Source organism: Plasmodium gonderi, assembly GCF_002157705.1.
Source record: "Plasmodium gonderi DNA, contig: Chr07, whole genome shotgun sequence".
Taxonomy (NCBI): domain Eukaryota; phylum Apicomplexa; class Aconoidasida; order Haemosporida; family Plasmodiidae; genus Plasmodium; species Plasmodium gonderi.
The window spans coordinates 69,114-90,494 of record NW_021628932.1 but is presented as its reverse complement, the minus strand read 5'-3'; the positions used below and the strand labels follow the sequence as shown (position 1 = coordinate 90,494).

The 21,381-nt window shown below is 26.5% G+C and overlaps 2 protein-coding genes across 2 annotated transcripts; one reads left to right on the top strand and one right to left on the bottom strand.

Moving 5' to 3' along the window:
• Window positions 1-1,555: 1,555 nt before the first annotated feature.
• Window positions 1,556-11,836, bottom strand: PGO_070120 (hypothetical protein, conserved; the record flags this gene model as incomplete). The annotated part of the gene is made up of 1 exon (XM_028686885.1): window positions 1,556-11,836. One exon carries the CDS (start codon window positions 11,834-11,836, stop codon window positions 1,556-1,558), a length of 10,281 nt encoding a protein of 3,426 aa, XP_028542686.1.
• Window positions 11,837-16,663: 4,827 nt separating this feature from the next.
• PGO_070110 (ras-related protein RAB7) lies at window positions 16,664-19,114 on the top strand (the record flags this gene model as incomplete). The annotated part of the gene is made up of 7 exons (XM_028686884.1): window positions 16,664-16,716; window positions 17,645-17,712; window positions 17,822-17,880; window positions 18,153-18,299; window positions 18,434-18,508; window positions 18,641-18,789; window positions 19,045-19,114. 7 exons carry the CDS (start codon window positions 16,664-16,666, stop codon window positions 19,112-19,114), a joined length of 621 nt encoding a protein of 206 aa, XP_028542685.1.
• Between the last annotated feature and the right edge of the window lie 2,267 nt (window positions 19,115-21,381).

Here is a 21,381-nt window from a genome sequence, read left to right as displayed (position 1 = left end):
CTCTTGGGAAGAACACGGATAAGCAATACCAGGAGAAGCAGAAATAAAAAAAGATTGAAAGACAAAGAAATCAAGATATAATCCGATTTTTATCTTGACATGATGGTATTTAACAGCCAAAGTTTGTAACATTTTGCTGTTGTGAATGCCCCTATCCATAATTTTTAACCATCCTGTAGTCTTACTTTTACGATATAGTAATATGCATGAAAAAGAGTATAATTTTACCGTATTCTTATTTTCCTACGCATTCTATGAATTCTGCATCATTACAAAATTCCTAAATTATTTTGTATATATAAAAAGCTAAAATAGCTTTTTCTAAAATTGTATTAGTAAGTTATTTAATTGACACAATTTAAAATTTAAGAAGCTTTTAAATATACATAGTTAGCAGAAGATTCTTTTTTATCTCATATTTTTTCCAAAAAAAAAAAAAAAATCTCTAAAAAAATGGTTTTTTATGCTTCTTTGTGGCTTCTTTTAATTCTTTTTCTTTAAAAAGCTTTTGCATGGAAGAAAAAAAGAAAGTGAAATTGAGTCTAATATGAATATTTGTGAACATTCTGGTGTAACAAAATTACATGTTTTTCTCCTGATTTTTTACGTTACAACTTTAATAATTAAAAAAGCATATAAACGACAAAAAAAAAAAAAAAAAAAAAAAAGAGAGGACACTTAACTACATACGAAATTATACAAAAATTGTTAACTACAAAAAATTTATACAAGAAATGTATATTTCATTTGTGCATTGGTATGAAAGGGATCTTCTATTTGATACGTGCACATATATATAGATATACAACAAACAAAAAAAAAGTATAAGTAAAAAAAAAAAAAAAAATTATAAAAAGAGTTAATTCAGAAAAAATAAAAAGGGGCTTATTGTGTTTTTTTTATATTGTCTTGTAAATAAAATATAGGGACTATCATTATGATGGAGAACACAAAAATTCGGTCCAACTTATCACAAGTTTCTTTATGCAGCTATTTTAATCAAAATTGGAAAAAATTAATAAAGGTGTAGAGATATGAAAAGAGTGAGTTTTTTATTTGAAGAGCATAAATACCGAATTGGTTAAATTAAGCCTACAATTTTTTTTTTTTTTTTTTTTTTTTTTTTCAATGTTTTTTTTTCTATTTTAGTAAATTAGACATTTCTACGTTTTGCAATTTTTAACAATCTAATATAGTAAATTAGACTCTCTTTTGTAATGTATATAATTATGGTTTTTCTTTTTCTATTGGATATCCATTTTATATACTCGGGTAAGATACGATACCATTTTTTGCTCTTCTTTGAATTTTTTTTTGCTGCTCTAAAAGTACATGAGCAATTTTAAAGGATTCCATTTGATATATTAATTTTGCATAGACTGCTACGTCTAAATAGTGTATGTCTTCTTATACAAATCCTGTAAATTTTTTTTTTTTTTTTCCTTTTTCACATTTAATATGGAATTGTTCAAAGCAAAAATTTGTATTTATTCATAATAGAAATAATACGAGTGGACATTGTGAAGAATTTGAATACTTTGTGTATAGTACAATTTTATTCGTCATTCAAATTATAATAGGCTTCAAATTCCTTTTTCAGAATTTTTACGTCCTCGTATAATTCTTTAAATGAGCATCTTCTGGATGGAACAAATTGCAAACATTTTTTTATGATTTTTTTAATTTTACTTCTCCATAAAACATTAGCAAATAATCCTCTATTTGGCAATAAATCATTAATGGTTACATTTTTTTCTCCTGAATATATGTTCGTAGTATTTTTACAATTCCATTCACATAATACATCAACTACCTTTACTTCATTTTTATTAACAACGTTTAATAGATTGTGTCCACCGAATAATTGACATAATACTAAACCTACGCTGAAAATAGTGGTTTTGGTGGTGAACTTAACAACCCATGTGTCTATGTTTTGCATTTTAAGAAATTCATTTTCTTTTTTTTTCTTTTTTATTTTTTCAGAATCATTTAATTTGGTTTCTGTATCTTTTGTTTCTTCATTTTTTTTAAATATATATTCTTTTATTTCTTCGTTATCTGAGTAATGTTCTCTCTTTCCATCATCCTTAATATCATGTATGCATACCTTCATCAGGTAATAACCTTTTAGTATATCATCCTCTTGATTATTTGACCGATCGCTTTCTACGCTTCCATGTTTTTCCAGTGTCGAACTGGCATTCATGTCTGTTCCACTTGGTTCGAATTGGTCACTTTTCCTGTTTATTTCTGGTAAAATAATTACATTCTTCCTAGTGACATAACTGCTACTATTATTATTGCTGCTGATGCAGTTGTTGTTTTGAATTCCAAGGATGATATCATTACTTCTGTTTTTGTTATTTCCATGGCTGTTGCTATTGGGGTTATTGCATTTACTAGAATTTATTTCATTATGGTGATCTTTCTGAAACAATTTTGTGCTGTTGTAGGAATTGTGGTTATGAGAACTTCTATTGTGCGAACTGCCATTCTTGCTATTTCGAATGGCTCCATTTATGCTCCTACCGATTATATTATGATGTCTGGGACAAGCATCCACACTGGAATTCCCCCATTGGTGCGTGCACAAATTCGTACAGATTGGACATGGATCTATATCGTTTCTTCCAAACTCTGTCGTTTTGTTATTACCACTTTTAATGTCGCGAGTATTTCCAAAGCCGTTACTTCTTCCATGAAAACTGTTTCTGCTGTTCTCACAATTTCTACTGTTCTCACAATTTCTACCGTTCTCATCATTTCTACTGTTCTCACCATTTCTACTATTTTCACAATTTTTACAGATTGCACCATTTCCACTGCTATCATTGCTTCCACCACTACTACTAAGGATGGCACAACTATTGCTACTACCATTGGAGTTTGCATTTTCTCTGTTTCTGGTTTCCATATATTTAGCATCAGCTTCTTCACCAGCTGTACATGGGCATTTTCGGTAAGGTGGGGTAATTATGTTGGGATTAATCATATAGTCTTTTTTTTTCACGATAGGTTGAATAAAACGCAAGTCTAATAATTTTCTCCATCTGTACTTTATTCTTAAATGTTTTGTTTTGTTAATGTGAAAAATGTTCGAATCAGATCCATACCAAGTTTTTCTGAATTGATCTGACTTATTTAGTGATGATAGTAAGAAAACTAAGAGTGCACATTCAGGGGAACAATATCCCTTGGTACATATTACATAATATAAGAAACTGTTAAAATTTTTTTGAATGTTATTAATTTTAATTTTTTCATAATAAGATGGGTTTGTTGGAAAAAAGAAATATCTACCAGGTAATGCGTCTCCCACATCTATAATAGTAACCTTTTTACATAATATTTTTGAATTTCCAGTTTCATATTCTATCATAATATTACCTGGTTTTGTATCCCAATTAATTATAGGATTATCAATTGATTCACTTATAATCATTAACTGCTTAACTAATTTTTTACAAATGTCTAATAAAAACAAACAGTATTTTATATTTTCTGTTCCTTTTAATTTTTGTATAATATATGTTAGTGTGCACCCGTCAATCATTTGCATAGCTACTCCTAAAACATCTTCATTATTTTTTGTGACTCCAACAGATGACCATAGATATTTTGGTACGGAATTGGGATGCTTTCTGTTTTTTTTTATTATTTCTTTTGCTAAAGGATTTTCGTGGGATGTATTTTTCTCTTTACAATTTTTGCAGGCATTAATTCTTATATTATTGGGATTATTAATATTCAGTTTTGACGCATTATGTTCTGTGTAATTGTTAATCAAAAGGTCTTGAGTTTCATGAGTGTTGCACAAATTCTTATTTGGAGTTGAAACACATGAAACTATACTTTTCGGTACTTCTCTCTTTACTGAAGATGTTGGTTTGCACCCGAGTTCAATATTCTCTGATAATTTCGTGTTCGAGACGAATTTGTTTTGTTCATTTTTCTTTTCATTTAGTTTATCTAAATGTTTATTTTTGGAATAAATTTGTGTATTTTTTTCTTTTTTTGTATTTATTACTTTTCTACTTTTGCTTATAATGCCACGTTTTATTTTTAACTTTGTTTCCTTTTTCTTCTCACATTTTTTTGGATTATTTTTTATCACTTCCCGTTGACCATTAGCAATTCGTTTAGAACTCGGTTGCTTGATGTTTTTTCTTTTCACTCTACTTCTTGTGTGCACATATCTACATCCTTTGTTCCTGCGGATGGGGCGACTGTTGCGATTGCTTCCGATGCTTCTTTTTCTTCTGTTACTAGGATTAGCTAGGCTATCTGCCTTATTGCTGGTATAGCTTTTTTTCTTCACTATTCCTGGGCCTTTATTTTGTCTTATATCCTTAGTTTGAACAATGTGATTGTTTTCCTTTACATGTTCAGTATTTTTGGATATATGCGGATCACCAGAAATGTGTACATTTTGAGACATCATTTTTTTTTTTTTAACATTATTATATCCCTCGTCTTGATAATCTTCATTTAATTGTTCACAGTGTATGTTGAAAACAGGTTTGTTTAAAATGTTTTGATTCCAGTAATGTGATAACATTACATTTTCTTCAAAAAAAATGTTTAAGCAATATTTACATATAAATGGGTAGGCACTGCTATTGGATACATTTGATAAAACATCTTCACTTTTCTGCTGATTTATTTCGCAAGTGAGCTTGTTACGTTTTGTGAAGTTTTGCTTAGAATTATTAGTACTGCTTCTTAGAGCATTACTTTCACTGTTGTTTTTGTGTTCATTTGTTTTGTGATCTTCGACATTGAGATTACAGCTGAGAAGGTGCTCATTGTAACATTTTTGTGTATCATTATTTGGAGACAAAGTGTAGTTCATTAAATTTCTAATACTGAATATTTCTGATAGGTACAAATCGTGATTTACATCTGTAGATTGGGAGAAATTGAGATGTTTATGTTTCGATTTACATAAATCAAGGTCTTTATTTGTGATTGCGTATTTTTGCATGTGTACTTTTTTATAAGTTTCTATGAATTGGTTATTTGATAAATCATGGTTCGTAATGTTTTGGTTTAAATGACTGTCATTATATGCATCATTTATATTTTGATGAATATTGTTCACATTATGGAATTGAAAATTTCCTAGGTGTTCCTCCGCTTGATATTTTTTCTGAACATAATTTTCAATTTCGACGTTAACATTCTTCAATTGTTTTCCTTCTGATAATAGACTGTGTATTTTGTACTTTAATTTATACAAGCCACATGTGTTTATATTTAATATTTTTATAGCGAACTTATTGGTTGTTATATTTTTAACAGAATTGTGATAAATTGTAATAGGGTCGTTTATAGCATCATTAATGTAGTTGTAGCTAATTATGTGCTTTATTATATTATATAATGTGTTTGTTTCCATGTTCATTTTTTCTAAATAATATTTTCTACACTGATCTTTTAATACGTCATATAAGGATTTATAACCAAACTGCTTTAGGAAATTTATTTTTTTTATTGCGTCAATTAGATTTTTTGTAAGTATTTGATCATTTAATAGTGCCTTATTATAAAATACGATGTTGTTCAGTGTGCTTTGGCTGGATGTGCGGGGGCACTTGTGTTGTTCATTTTGCGAAAAATTTTGTGGACAGTTTGGATGGCAAGTGCTAGGACCATTGTAATTGTAATCGTTAACGTTATTCATATAGTGGTTGCAAATATTCGTGTGCACATTTTTAAAGTTACCTTTTCGATCGCTCTGATTTAAATTTTGTGTATTATTTGAATTTGTAAGAATAATCACATTTCCTCCTGTAACATAGTTATTGGTATCTTTAGAACTAAGAAAAAGTTCTCTATCTTTTTTTATTACAGAAGAACTTTCACTAATAATATTGTTATTTAATAAACTAGAATGTATATCATTTGTATCTCTTCGTGTGAAATTCAAATGTATGTCAGATGTGTTATAGGTCTGATTATTTGGTGTTGTAGCACTGTTTCTATTCTCCATATTTGTGTCTACTGACTTCATAGAACAATTCACATTTTTGTTTATGTTAATTATTCTAGATGTGTATCTATCATACGGAGAAGAATCCCTGGTATTAATATTTTTTCTATTATTGCTCTTAATTATGTAGTTCGTTTTATTTTTTCTTCTCTTGTTGTTTGTATTTCCTTGATCATTGCTCAAACTGTTATTAATTTGTACGTTTTGTGATATTTCTACTTGGGTCGTACTTAACTGTTTTTCACTTATCGATTCAGCGATGTTAGTTTGTGGTAAGTTAAGATGTGACAAAAAGCTTCTCTTTCTAGGAGTTAGACATTTTGAATTTATTGAACTGCTTTTATTATCTTGTTTTTGAATATTTATGGTACTCATTAAATATTTAATGATTAAATTACAATCTTGGGTATGTTTCATAAAGTCATATATATTGCTGTCATTAATGTCCAGGTCTGATAAGGAATTATAATTATTCATATGTGTCTTGAGAAAATCATAACTGTTTATACTTCTTTTAAGTAAATTGTAAAAATTTTGAAAAATTTGAATATTGGAATAAAAGAAATTAGTGATATTATCAATGGCTACAATTTCTGCTTCGTATACATCAAATTGGCATTTGTTTTGTGAACTCAATTTTTTTTTTAATTTTACATACACATTTCCGAATTTTATGTCATAGTCTAAGTTTTTCAAAAAGATTAAGTGACGTTTTAATGAATCGCAACAATTAAGCAATTTTTCCGTTTTAAATTCTTCATCTCTTTTTGCATTTTTGGAATTAAAGATTTTCTTATTAATCAATTTTTCTTTTTTGATATTGCTACTATCTGCGTTCATTAGGTTGTTTGTATCTTTGACGTTTTTGCTAATTTCTTTCCCTTTTTTCTTTTTTTGTTCTTTGCATTTGATTAATTTGATATTTTTTCCCTCTTTACATTTAGTATGTTTAGAATTATGTACACTTGTATGTACACTTTTCTTTTTAATATTTTTATGCTTATAATTGATAAATTTGTTTCCTCTTTTTCTCTTGCTCTTTTTCTTTTTGTCAGTATTGCAAGTGTTTTTTTTATTGCAGCTTCTTCTGTTTCTGTCATTTCCTTCCTGTTCGTTATCATCATTATTGCTGTTAGCACTTTTATTACCTCCTCTATTTCTGCAGTTAGTGGGGCTATTGTTTTCCTTACCCGTTCTCCTATTATTAGTTTTGCTGTTGTTGTTATTTCTTCCACTATTTTTGGCATCGCTATTTTTGCTTCCCTCCTTATTTCCCTTGTCGCATCGTTTGTCATTGCTTCCTTCGATGTTACTTTGATTTTCCGTGCTTTCATTCTCGTTAGCATTGTTTCTGATCCCCTCGATAATGCAGTGATTTAGAATTTTTTTCAAGTCGTTGCAATTTTTATAAGTACTAATACTACTATAATTTTTAAAAAGGTGACTTATCGTATTCAGTTCATCATTGTTGCAATTTTGTATGAGCACAACTCTGTCTATTTGATCGTTTGTAACATTATTCGTTGGATAATATTCTGCAATGTTAGATCCATTTCTGCATCTGTTAAGTGTGTTTTTTCCTTTTATATTATATGTGTTCAAATATTTTTCTATAATTTGAGTACTCTTAAATGAATGTCTAAATATGTTAGTGTGATAATCTACATTTTCTTTCATAAATATATTTTGAAATTTGTTACAATTTTTCTCGTGTTTAATAAAATTGTCAAGATGTGTTGCATTGACAAGGTTGGAAATATTACAGCTTTTGAGTATGCCTTTATCTTTATAACTTTTACTGCTAATATAAATATCATTTGCTTCGTTAATTTTATTAACTGTGTTATTTGCATTAGAAGAGATTTTCTCATTGCTACGAAAGGTATGGAAATAGTAGCCGATATTGTTTTCTTCTTCTTGTGAACGTTGGATCATTTTAACAATTTTTGTAACATCATCGAGGAAGATGTGATTTTTTTCCCCTCCAAAACTGCTGCCATTGAGGTGGCCTTTAGTGTTGCAGTTGCTATCGTTTCGGGCTCTAACGCTTCTGTTGCTATGATTTTTATGAGTTCCGGAACTTATCCTGTTATGATAATTTCGAATCTTGTGTATATGCTTTTTTGTGCATATGATATTGTTCATTTCTGTTTTCCTTAATGATTGATGTCCCCTGATGTGGTACTTCATATAGTTCATCATATTATGATGTAAAATATAGCGATATTTTTGGAAGTGTTTTTTGTAGTACTTATAGTACTCTCGAAAATTAGGTAATTTAATCCTATTAGCACATTTTTTCATAAGGGAATAATCATAAATGTATCCATTTTGTTTATTACAAAGACCATATGCTTTATAACCTTTCGTGCATGCATATTTTTTGGGGAATATTATGTTCCCTATAGCAAAATTGATATAGTCTAATTCAGCATGTGCATCATATGTTTTATAATTTTTAATGTTTTCAAGGTAGGTATCCTCTAAATTTTGTAAACTATTTAAATTTGTATTAATCACATGATTATTATTTCTTTCACATTCGACACAAAAGTGTGAATTTTGTTCAAAATAATAATTTGTCTCATTGCACAAGTTTTCCGGTTTCTTGCTAAATGTTAATGGGTTTGTCTGCTGGTTCTTTATTTTGTTCTCCTGATTTTTGTACAAAAGGGAAGAAATAAAGCTTTCTTTGGTAAAATACTGATTAATGCAATTATTCTTTTTACAATTGTTAAATATTACATGTATATATTTATAGAAGCATTTCATTTTCTTTTTCATGAGATTCGTATTCGTGGTTACGTGGTTGTAAAATTTGAGGCAGCTTATTCTTTTTATGTTGTACTTTTTATGTGTGTATAAGTTCTTTTTATTTATTTTTCTTCTGTGTTTCTCACTTCTACGTTTGTTATAGTTTCCTTCACAACTCCTATTGTCATACTTGTGATGTTTATCTTGGTTTTGACACTTGGAGATAGTTATTTCTACCATTTTGAATTTAAAATTATTTGGATCTCTATTTATTAACTTGTGTATCAGCACACGATGAAAATCCTTCGCTTTATTCCTTTTTGTATGAACAATTGCGTTTGATCCATTTTTTCCTGCTTCATTTTTATGTGCATAATTGGAATTGTAAACTATTTCTTTTTTTTCTTCATTTAAGATGTAGATTGTTCTGTTTACAGTTTCCTTTGTCTCGTTTTTTGAGTTTGAATTATTGAAACTGCTACTTATTCTTGTAAAGATACTATTGGTTGCGCTATATTCAGAGAATTTGGGATACTCATGACAAATGTACCCATTGCTATCTTGAGGAAATGAGTTTATGATAAAATTTCGTTTGATAGAATCAGTTAAGAGATGGAGAACTATTAAATGTAAGGTATTTCTATGCAATTTTGGTGTATCAGTGTTGTGTTTATTCAAGTGAGATACGTATTGGTACGCATTTTTGCTTTTTATTCTCTGGTCATTTGAAATGGTAAAATAATTGCAAATATATATTAGTAGTTTCTTAAATGCAATGTTTAATGTAATACTTCCGTTGGAGGATATATATGAATTATTCCGATAGTGCTCGATAATTTTTTTTGCATTCATGCATTCATGTAATTCACCTTCATTCTCTTTTTTATTACTGTAATTTTTTAAATGTGTTAATGAATTGAACCCCATTTTATATTTATTACTTTTCCACTTCAAACTAAGCAACCATTTTATAAAATCATTTTTGTAATATTCTTCTTGATTATTATACACTTTATTACACCCGTTCAAAAAAATATATCTTGTCCTATTTTTAATAACCCACTGAGTGCCTTTAAAAATGAAACATAATAACACTTTTTTTTCTTGATTATTTAATAAAAGTGTTTTCTTTTTCAAAAGAAAAATAATAGAAAATTCACAGTAATTAAGAAAATAAATGCAATATTTGATGATATCATTATAATGTGTAAAAATAATTTTGCTTCTTCGGAAACATAAATGTTTTGAGACGAATAGTTTGATTCTCATTGGACATGAGCTTTTAATGCTATTGACTGTGGATATTTCTTTCATTAGATAAGATTGATCAATTTCTGTAATATAATTTTGAACGAAATTTAGCATAAATAGTAACGACGTCTGATGAACTATACTATAATAATTATACAATACTTTCATTTTTAATATAAAGTGACAGTCCTTTGTTAATGAAAGTTCTAGGAGAAGTTCACAGTAAACAATATTTTGTGAACACTTATTGATGTATTTTTTTAAATAATATTGAATACACACTTCTTTTCTAATTTCAATTTGATGTAAGGTACTGTATAAGGTGCTCAAAAATTTTGGAATTAGAATTATGTTGCATTGTGCCGTATATATTACAATCAGATATAATGAAGCTGCTAATAACGAAAAACATCTTTTAATATTTATTTCTGAAGAGATGCTTCTCACGTGGTATGGAAAGTTTATCTCTTTTGAGATCTTTGCTGATTTTCCTTTTTTAATATTATTGTTTTTATTATAATTGATATTATTATTATTTATTATCATTTTGTTCTTTTTGTTTAAATTAAGAATAGTTCTTAACTCAGCGCTACAACTCGTAGTCTCAACGTGACACTTCAGAAGGAAGAATTTATGAAAATAATCATACCGTTTTATGTTTCCCTCTGAAAGATCTGTGCTGTTAGTATAATTACTCATGTCTACATTATACTCGCTCGTAACAAGTGTATATACTAAAATAGATGGTTCATTCGTGGGTCTCTGAAGTATATTACTATTAGTGCTATTTATTTTTCTAAGTAAAATTCTCATTTCGGTTTCTTTGGACACAATTAGTCTTTTTTCACTTAAAAATTTTGATTGATTTATTTTTTTTTTTCTTTTAAATTTAAAATATTCCATTTTGATTATCTCTTTTTTACTGATAATATTTAATTTTCTCCTTTTTTTCTTTTTTCCCCATATTATGTTATAATTTTTGTATATAGCATATGAAGTGACATATCGTGCATAATTTTTTGCTATGTCTACCTTGTTTATAATGTATTTTTTATTTCTTATTGTCATGTGCTTTTTTATTTGATACACATACTTTTGTTCTCTGTTACGTTTTATGGTGTCTATACAAAATTTTAAATTGTTTTCATGAACTAACTTGGGATTTGTTGTACTATCTTGTAAGTTTAATAAATTTTCAACGGTGTTCAAGAAAATTTTTTTCTCAAAGTGTTGTATCTCATTTTTTATTTTATTAGGTTTTACAAATCCATTTTTCCTACCCTTCAAATAACTGATGCGAAGCAGTTTATAATATTTCTCTATATTTATAATTATTTTTTCTTTAAAACTCTTTTTATTGGATAATATATGATGTTTCTTCTTTGATTTTTTAACCTTATTTTTTATGTTTTTTTTTCCCCTTATTTTTCTTATACTTTTATTAAGTACACTTTTTCGTAATAATACTCTGAAAGGGTTGAACTTGTGAATGGATGTAAAAAAAATATTTTCATTATTGTAATGAAGATCTATTGTGTGTTTATTTCTTTTTGTTAGTATATTATTATCCCCGTTATAATTCTGATTTTGATTGTTTTGCATTATCAACGTATTTTTTCTTTTTTGTACACAACATAAATCCTTTTTAGTATCTCCATGTAGAACATCATTTTCTATATACTTCTCTTCATATGTCTTTCTTTTATACACCAAGCTGTTGAGGGTACACGAGTTGTTTAAAAAAAATGCCTGTTTATTATCAATCTTCAACATAGATTCAACATCATTTGGTTTAAAATTAAACTCATTGCTACTTAAATACGTTAGATAAATCATTTTTTTTTTCTGGTGCAACGTGTACTATGGAAAAGCATATTTATGTAATATTAGTAATTTAGATAAACGTTTGTACACCTCTGGAAATACAAATCTTTTTTTTATATATATTTTGTGATTTAAGCGATTATTTGTGTAAATATATTAGAATATATCATTCCTAGCCTAAGAACAAGGAATATGAATTGCGAATTTCACAAGGCTAGTAGGACAAAACAAGTTTTGTGTATTATTGAGAACATAAATCAAATGCATAGATTTAATAACTTAAATACATTATAATGTATTAAATTATGTTTTCGTCAATATGTCAATATGTAAAATGTACGAATGAATGTGTACAAGCATACAAGTGATAAAAATAAAGAAAAAATAAACATCACTTAAGAAATTAACGTGTATACAAATTTATAAATTCTTAAGAACAAAGAGATGAAAAAATAGAAGCAAAAATTTAGAGATAAAAATAACCAAAAATGATAAATGAAATAAAAAAAAATAAAATAATAAAAGTAAATAAATAAAAAAATTCATACACACAAATTTTAGAATTATATTAAAGGAAAACTTTTATGGAAGGAAAAAAAAAAAAAAAAAAAAAAAGAAAAATAAGGAAATGAAAAAAGGTGTACATTTATATATGAACATATGCAAACAAAAATTTGCGTACAGATAAATGTAGATAAAGGCATGTGCTAATAAAAAAAGGAAAAAAAAAAAAAAAAATAGGAAATGTCTGAAATTAATAGTATATTAATTTCCAAGTCTTGCGTGTGAATAGATATATTTTACAGATACAATGGAATTCTATAAGTTACATAAGAAATTAAGATTGTCTTTTTGTTTTTTTTTATTTAATTAATCATTTCATACAGAGGTGAGGGGGGCAAAAGAAAAATAATAAATAGTACAGTACACTACAATGAAGTGCAATAATACATATCAAAATAACACAAATGGGTTATACTTAGTAAATCCCTATTATTACATATACTTTTTAATGGTTTACATTATATACAAAACAAAATAAAAAGTTGTACATAGGATATAAGAGCATTGTTAGGCACATGTATTATATTCTGCAAACTTTTATATTGTATGAAATAAAACATTTCGACATGTTTTAGGTAAGGTTTCATAATATTTGCTCTTTAAAAAAAAAGGTATATATGCCTAGTATTTTTTTACGCAGAACATTATATATATGTACATTTGTGTACACCTGTGCTTGTGTAAACAGTGCACATGTGTATTCTTCATACATTAATATGGTATGTACGTCTGTATAAATATGTATATATGTTATATGACAAGAGCTATATACAATTAAAAAAAGGAAAAAAATTCATAATGACTTGATAAATGGGAGAACAAAAAAAATGTAGAAAAAATCAAAGTAAAAGTTATTAAATGAAAAAAGAAAACCCCTTTTTATATTTAATAAAATTTAAAAGAGAAGATTACTCAATCATTTACACATAAACATGAATATTTTGCTTTTCTTTTTTAAAACAAAATATAAAAAATTAGAAGAAAATAAAACAAAAAAAAAAAAAAAAATCTAAGTACTATAGATAACCAGAAATGGCAGTATATAGTAGTATTTTTATCCCTTATGAATAAAAGTGTGTTAATTTTCTAAATGGGAGAACAAATAATTTGTTCTGTTTTTTGGAAAACAGTGTACTAAAACTTTAGAAAAAAAATATACAGAAAAATTAAAAAATCATTATTCAAAAATGTACCAAAAAAAATACTTACACATGTTTATATGTATATATATATGTACGTTGGGGGCATGCTAGGCATGTGAGACTCCTTAATCATATTTAATTATAAAAGGGAAAAGTGTTCATACTCAACAAGACCAAAAAAGATATAATGCAAGTAAAATAATCGAATGTCTGTGTAGAAAAAAAAAATAAAAAAAAAGTGTCATATTATTCAAAAAATATATTCATGCCAACTACATAACAGATTTCTTCAATTTAAGCATCGCAAAAATTACACAAATATATGTATTGTAGTTTTCAATATGTATACATATATAAGTGTTCGTCCGGTTCGTGTAAACTCCCTTGAATTTGTCAAGTGAACTTTATCTCTTGTATAATTTTTTTACAGAGTTATCTTTTAGTTCTGTTTTCATGTTTATTTTTGTGTTTATTTTGGTTTTTTATTGGGTTATATTTAACTTAATGTTTTCATTTGGGAAGGGTTATTTTATTTTGGTTATATTTTAATTTTTTGTTACATTCTTATTTCATTCATTTCGTTTTATTTTTATTTCCCTGAACAAATATTAAACAACTTTCAGGAGGAAAATAATGATATGGTTTAAAAAAAAAAAAAAAAGGCAAAGCACACAAGTGGAAATTATGCGGAAGCGAAATGTAAAATAGCATTTTTTTTTTTTTTTTTATTTCGTTGCATGCGTGCATTAACAATAGAACGATTCGAATTACATTTTTATGGACTACCTTAACTCACACATAAACCCGTATGTATACGAGTATTAATGTATACATATATATGCACCATATATTATATATATCCGTAATATATTTATTGTTATTCTAGATTAAACTTGACAAGTGACCCTTTTTAAATTAATAATAAAAAAAAAAAATAAAATAAGAGAACGATGATAATTTTTTCTTTTCCTTTTTTTTAAAAGACTAAATGCTGAAAGTGTAATTTAGGAACAGGGCATATGGATTTGTTTTACACACAAGTTATGAAAAGGAAAATAAAAATTATATGGAAATACTAAGCACTAGAATTCAAATGGAAAATGAGATACAATGCTAACTGTTTAGCATAGTTACCCTTTGATTTTAATCAATACATCCTTTCAACTTTTTCTCAAATCCGTTTATTATTTCATCACACTTTACAAAAAAACAGTTTTGACTTGTTTCCAAAAAAAAAGGCGTATAAAAGGAGAATGGAAGCTAACAATGACCTTTTTTATAAATATATGATTTATTTATAAAGTGTACTGAAATGAATACATAAAATTCACAAAAATGAGGTATTCGTTTAGGAAGAAATTTTCACAAAGGTATGAATATACAAATGTATGTAACACGTATACACAAAAACAAAAAGTAGAGCGCATAAGCACACAAATAAATTTTACCTTAAAGTTGCGCGTAGTATAAAAATTTCCCTAAATTATTTTAACGAAAATATGTTTGCAACCTGAATTTGCGAATACTTCTTACTTAAAAAACACAATAACAAACAAAATAACAATTCCACGGAGTTATAAAATGTGTTATATATGCAACTCATTAAGGTATGTATACATTATAAGAAAAAAAGTATTCACGCTATTTTCTTGAACAGTGACTTTTTTTTTTTTTTTTTTTTTTTTTTACGTGATCTCATATATAAGCAAATTTTGTTGCAACAATTTAAAATAAATTGTGCACGAATAAGAAATTACATCCTTATGGAAAATATTACTACAAGGGCATTATGAAAAATGTATATAAATATAATTTACAGCGAATGATTTTGTATCCATAGATATTCTTCCTTACACTTATTACTTCGAGACTAGCGAAATTAACGAATGTAGCTTGAATTATGTACAACTTCTGTAGAAATGTGTACTAAAATAGGGACGTTTTTTTTTTTTTTTTTTTTATTATTTTTTTTTTTACAATATTTTCCACTTCCTTATAATTGCTAAATTTAAATGTAATGTATTTAGAAATTTTTCTTCAGAATAAATGAAATATTACATAAGAAATGAATCTAATTATTGTGTCACTAGTAGAGAATTTTAAAAAAATCATTCACATTTTTGTTGAATCATTTTGAAGTGAACATAGACTAAACTAGTTTTCGTAAACACGGCAGGAAACTAATCTTCTAAAGGGCGAAGTTTTTTGTTGAGTGCATTTTAAAAAATATATTCACAGCGTTCTGAGTAAAAAAACCAAAAGTTGATTGCGCATTGTTACACACATATGATGCATGTCCAATGATATGCTAATATTAAGAAATATTTTATTCATACACCTGGGTTTTTTGTGCGAAAACATAATTTCACATGTGTGTACAGAAATGTATTGTGACTCTTTGTAAGCACCTCGTCCACATATATTTGCAAAATAAATTAAAAGTATTAGAATGTGATAAGAGTACATGAATTCGCGAATTATATTTTTCACGAATTTACATTTTTTTTTTTTTTTTTACTTTCTGTGTTACAACTTCCAAGTATTGATGAAATGGTTATTTAACTGAACAAAATTGATAAGGAAAAAGGTTAACCATTTGGGATTGTTTTCCTAACGTATGTTTGCCATATGCACATGAATGCAAACAGATAAGTTTAATATTATTTTTACATATTTTATTTAAACCTGATCTTATTTTTTTACATTTTGTTTTTTCTTTGAAAATTTTGACATATCCTTAAAAATATACATTGTTTTTTTTTTCTTCTTTTCTGCTTTTCACCTTTTTTTTTTCTTCTTCTGCATTTTTCTTTTTTCTTTTTTTCATTTTTTCTTTTTTACTTTTGTTCGTTCGTTCGTTCCTTCCTTCTTTTTTTTTTTTTTTTTTTTTTTTTATTTACAAAAGCGAGAACAAAGAAAATATCATCGAAAGTACATTCCAAAATATACAGAAGAAGATACATTTTATAAGCACATGAGAGAATTCCATAAATAAACAAACATATGAATAAATTAACCCACGATAAAATACCTTATACATACATATACATTCAGATATTATTGCACTGCACGATATTCATTAATTAAAGTAAGCAACACAACTATAAAGGAAGAAAATAACAAGAAGAAAATTATGTCAAATAAAAAAAGAACCATTTTAAAAGTCATCATTCTTGGGGATAGTGGGTAAACAAATAAGAAACGTAAAAAATATCTAAATTGTTGCTACATTAAAGCTTTCCACATTATGTATATATACAAACACATGTGTGTATGAGAATAGTTGGTGAAAAAAAAAATAAAATAAAATAAAAAGGATACTATTATGAATACATGAAAGAATAGAATAAATGATAAAAGAGCAATTAGAAAAAAAATGCAAATGGGAATGAAATAAAATACCAAAAAAAGGGAGATAAAAATTATGGAATTACTTAAGACACACTACATTTCGTGTGTATATACGTAACACATCTTAGAATTGGAAAAAAGACTAAAAATTAATGCTTCATTCATTAAGAAAGAAGTTTAATTAGCACTTGAGTGTTATCGCATTGTTTAATACATCTGAGGTATATCAAAGTTTCCCCTTAAATGCAGACACGCATCACTTGTAACTGAACATTTGTATATAAAAATCACTTTTAAAATTTTGAATGTAAAATAAGGTTACTACCCGTGTTATTAGCTGTATATTAAGGTTCTTGTTTAAAAAAATATAAATGAAAACCAGCGGATTGTTCGTACACCTAATGAAGATACTAACAATCCATTTAAACTTAAGCAACATATACGTTAAATAAATAAATGGGGATAAAAAGTATTACATCCAAATATAATTCCATAAATGATAATAAAATAAGAAAGTGCTCAATATAAAGAAATTTAACATAAAAAAAATAACCAACAATTTATTTTAAATACATAATGCAGTGTATTTTTTGTAAATATATTAAGGCTAAATTCAATGGGGAATGTTGAATGTGGCTATTTATTGAACATATGAATTAAGTCTTTTTTTTGAACATTTTCATCCGAGCCTTAATGCTTAAAACTTTTTCGATTTTTATTATAATACTATTTTGCTTATTAATTTTTTCTTTTTTTTTTTCAGTGTTGGAAAGACATCATTAATGAATCAATATGTAAATAAAAAATTTACAAATCAGTACAAGGCGACAAGTAATTATATGAACGGAATTATATTATAGAATTGTTTTATGATGTTTTTTGTTTTTATTCTGTGTTATCATATTTAACATAAAAATTTTTTTTTTTTCCTTCCTATTAGTTGGAGCCGATTTTTTAACAAAAGAGACTGTAGTTGACAATGAACAGCTAACAATGCAAGTAAATAAAAAGGAGAAGAAAGGGGATAATAAGATATATAACGCTTACGAATATGTTTTGTTGTATTATTGAGAAATAGTCATATTTTTTTAAATAGCATATGAATTACACATACGTATAGTATAATACATGCGCATGCTGATAGATACATAATAACATCTCGTGGATAAATTATATTTGTCTAGTGTGAATGCATATATATATATATATATATATATTTGTATATGACATATATGAACTTGGGTAATATGTATATCTTCATTTCTTCCTAGATATGGGACACAGCAGGACAAGAGCGTTTTCAAAGTTTAGGAGTTGCTTTTTATAGAGGAGCTGATTGCTGTGTTTTAGTTTTTGACTTAACAAATTACAAAACATATGAGTCACTGGAATCATGGAAAGACGAATTTTTGATTCAGGTACTAAATAGAAATGGAAAAAAAGAAAAACAGTTATATGCATGTGCGCGAATATAAGTATGCATACATGTACTCCTATATGTGTACATGTTCTTATTTTATTTAATTCTGTGCAAAAATGTTATATTATATAGGCCAGTCCAAAGGATCCTGATAATTTTCCATTTGTAATAATAGGAAATAAAGTTGACGAAACGAATAAGAGAAAGGTAATTTTTATGTGATGTAAGGGATTTCCTTTAAATGTTTAGTAATATAATGCGTTGTTTATAAACGTTTATGGTTGAATATATGACTATAGAAATTTTTGTATTTATTTATTTATTGATTCGTTTTGGCAGGTGCAATCACTAAAGGTTTTACAGTGGTGCAAATCGAATAACAATATTCCTTATTTTGAGACAAGTGCAAAAAACGCAATTAATGTGGACCAAGCATTTGATGAAATTGCGAGAAAGGCCATGAAACAGGAGCACCAGGAGGAACAAATGTAAGGGAGAAAAATGTAGTTGACTAAAAAAAAAAAAAATGATCTAAAAATAAAATATTGAATCATATATATATTTATACATATGAACACTTTATACGATAATTATTCTTTGAAATATTGCAAATGCCTAAAACACTGTGCCATTTTTCGCTTGTCCAACATTGCTTTACACAGTAAATAATTGTGACAGGAACCATCAGTTGCAGAATATTACATAGACATAAATTTTTTTCCCACATTTTACTTTTTTTTCAGATATCTGCCCGAGACATTTGCTCTGAATAATCAAAGCGATCAAAAAATATATAAAAGTCGCTGCTGCTAAAAGTTGTTTAGAACATGGATATTAAAAAAAAAAAATTTTTTTTTCATTCGTTTATGTTTTATGACCCCAACATCATTTTGTGGTTGATTTATCTAAATTATGAAATTTATGTATACACCTACTTGTGTACAGTTTTTCCTGGAGAATGTCATTTCTTCATTTTTTCATAACTTCTAAATTATTTACATACATATTAATTGCATATGCATGCTTTAATGATATGTATTTAGGGATGGGAATGTGTTTTAATGCACCTGCATGTTCAAACATAAAAATGTGTTAATTATGACAAATTATTCAAATGTTTAAATGGATTACGCGCGGAAAGTACAAAAATAATACTTTTCTATTTTACTATATGTATGTACATGCATATGTGTGTATTTCTGAAATAATCACATATATTATATACACACTTAAAAGATATGCCAAAATATATTTTTTCAATATATACAACGTCATACATTTTTTTCTGCTTAAGTATTTCTCAATGTAACCCTTTGCATATAAGTGTACATTTATGCTTATGCATATTATTGATAGTCAAACCTAGATTTTGTAATGTTTTTTTTTTTTTTTAATAGAACATAGCATTTTTTTTCCAATACATTTATAATTTTAAATAACTATTTATACTGAACCAGGAATATCATTTCTATGCTTCTTAAAAATTAAGAAGAATCAATTAGTGTTGCATGAAGACATAATAGTATATATACATATATGGAAGTATATATATATATATAAGCATAATTTCTTCTATTATTTGAGGAATATTTTTTTTTTTGCATAGATTGCTTATTATTATCTTGTGATTTCGTTGATGGACATGGCTTTACAAACTTTTTATAATGGAGAAGAATGCTAAACCGTTGAGGAATTCTGTATTATTCTTTTTTATTTTGTCTCATTTAACATATGTTAAATTTTTTATTTTTTTTAATAGGGATAAAATTTTCTTCTTTTTATTGCTTTCTTTATGCCTTTCTTCTATTTTTTATTCCCTCATTTTATGCTAAATCTGTTCAAATTATAGTTGTCAAGTTTAGCCCCCCTTTTATTTATCCCCTCTGTTATCTAAAAGGTTTACTTATAGTCTTCATCTTTGCTCAAATTCGAAGTCTTTTTCGTTACGTATGTAATTATTTCTAAATGTACGAAGATACTTGTATTATTTATATCATATGTATTCTTTTTTTTTTTTTTTTTTTTTTATTTTTTTTTTGAAATGAAAGTAATTGTGGCATTAATTTATTTTAAAAAAGTAAAAGTTTTCGTAATCCATTTTTAAACATATCATTTTGTTATTTTTTCATATATTATGCAAACAACACGTTTAAAATAAATAGATGGTTTCATTTGTTTATTGAAAAAGTTGTATTATAGGAATTGACAAAAAAAAAAAAAAAAAAAAAATTGCTGAAGGAAGAATATACATACAATAGAAGGCTCCTTTTTTGTTTTTTACGAATCAACCTAATTGTGGGTTTTGATATATGCATTTTTTATAATTAAAAGGGTTGCATCGGGAAGCGCTTTTTCTTTATCATTTTTATATGGTTTTTTTTTTTTTTTTTTTTCTTGATTAAATTATTACGCTATAATGAAACATTCATATCGTTATTTTTCAAGGATGGCTACATATTTGTAAAGGCTATATATAAAAAATATATTTTTGTTCTTTGTAAAAAGATTTTTACATACTGTTATGTCATATTGATGCTATATTTGTTATAAAAAGCAAAAGGGCCATATTTAAATTAAAGTTTTCTTTTTTGCGTAAAAAAATTTTATAAATATATGCTGTAGTATAATATTTATGGAAAGAATATGGTTCGACTTTGATATATTTAATAAATCATGATTTTGTAAAATGTATAAAAATATATGGATCCCACTAATTAACTGATTGTTCATAGTTTTTCTAGTTTTATGGTACATATGTAAACAATGACATATATACAAAGATACATGTAACAATTTATGTACATATGAATGCGTATATATACATGAATACTCGCACAATTATGTATATGTTATACGTAAATTGTTATATGTGATTTTATAAACACTTTTTTGCAAATGGAAAAAAAAAATTTAGCAAACCTTTTTCATGAATATACAATAAAGTGCTTATGTTTATAATTTACAGATGAATTTGTGTAAAATTTATTCGTGTCATATAAGACAAAGGTAGTAATTCTTCTTAGAATTGCAAACAATAATTTAAAAAATAGCAAAATGCACAAATATTTTGTTTTAAATAC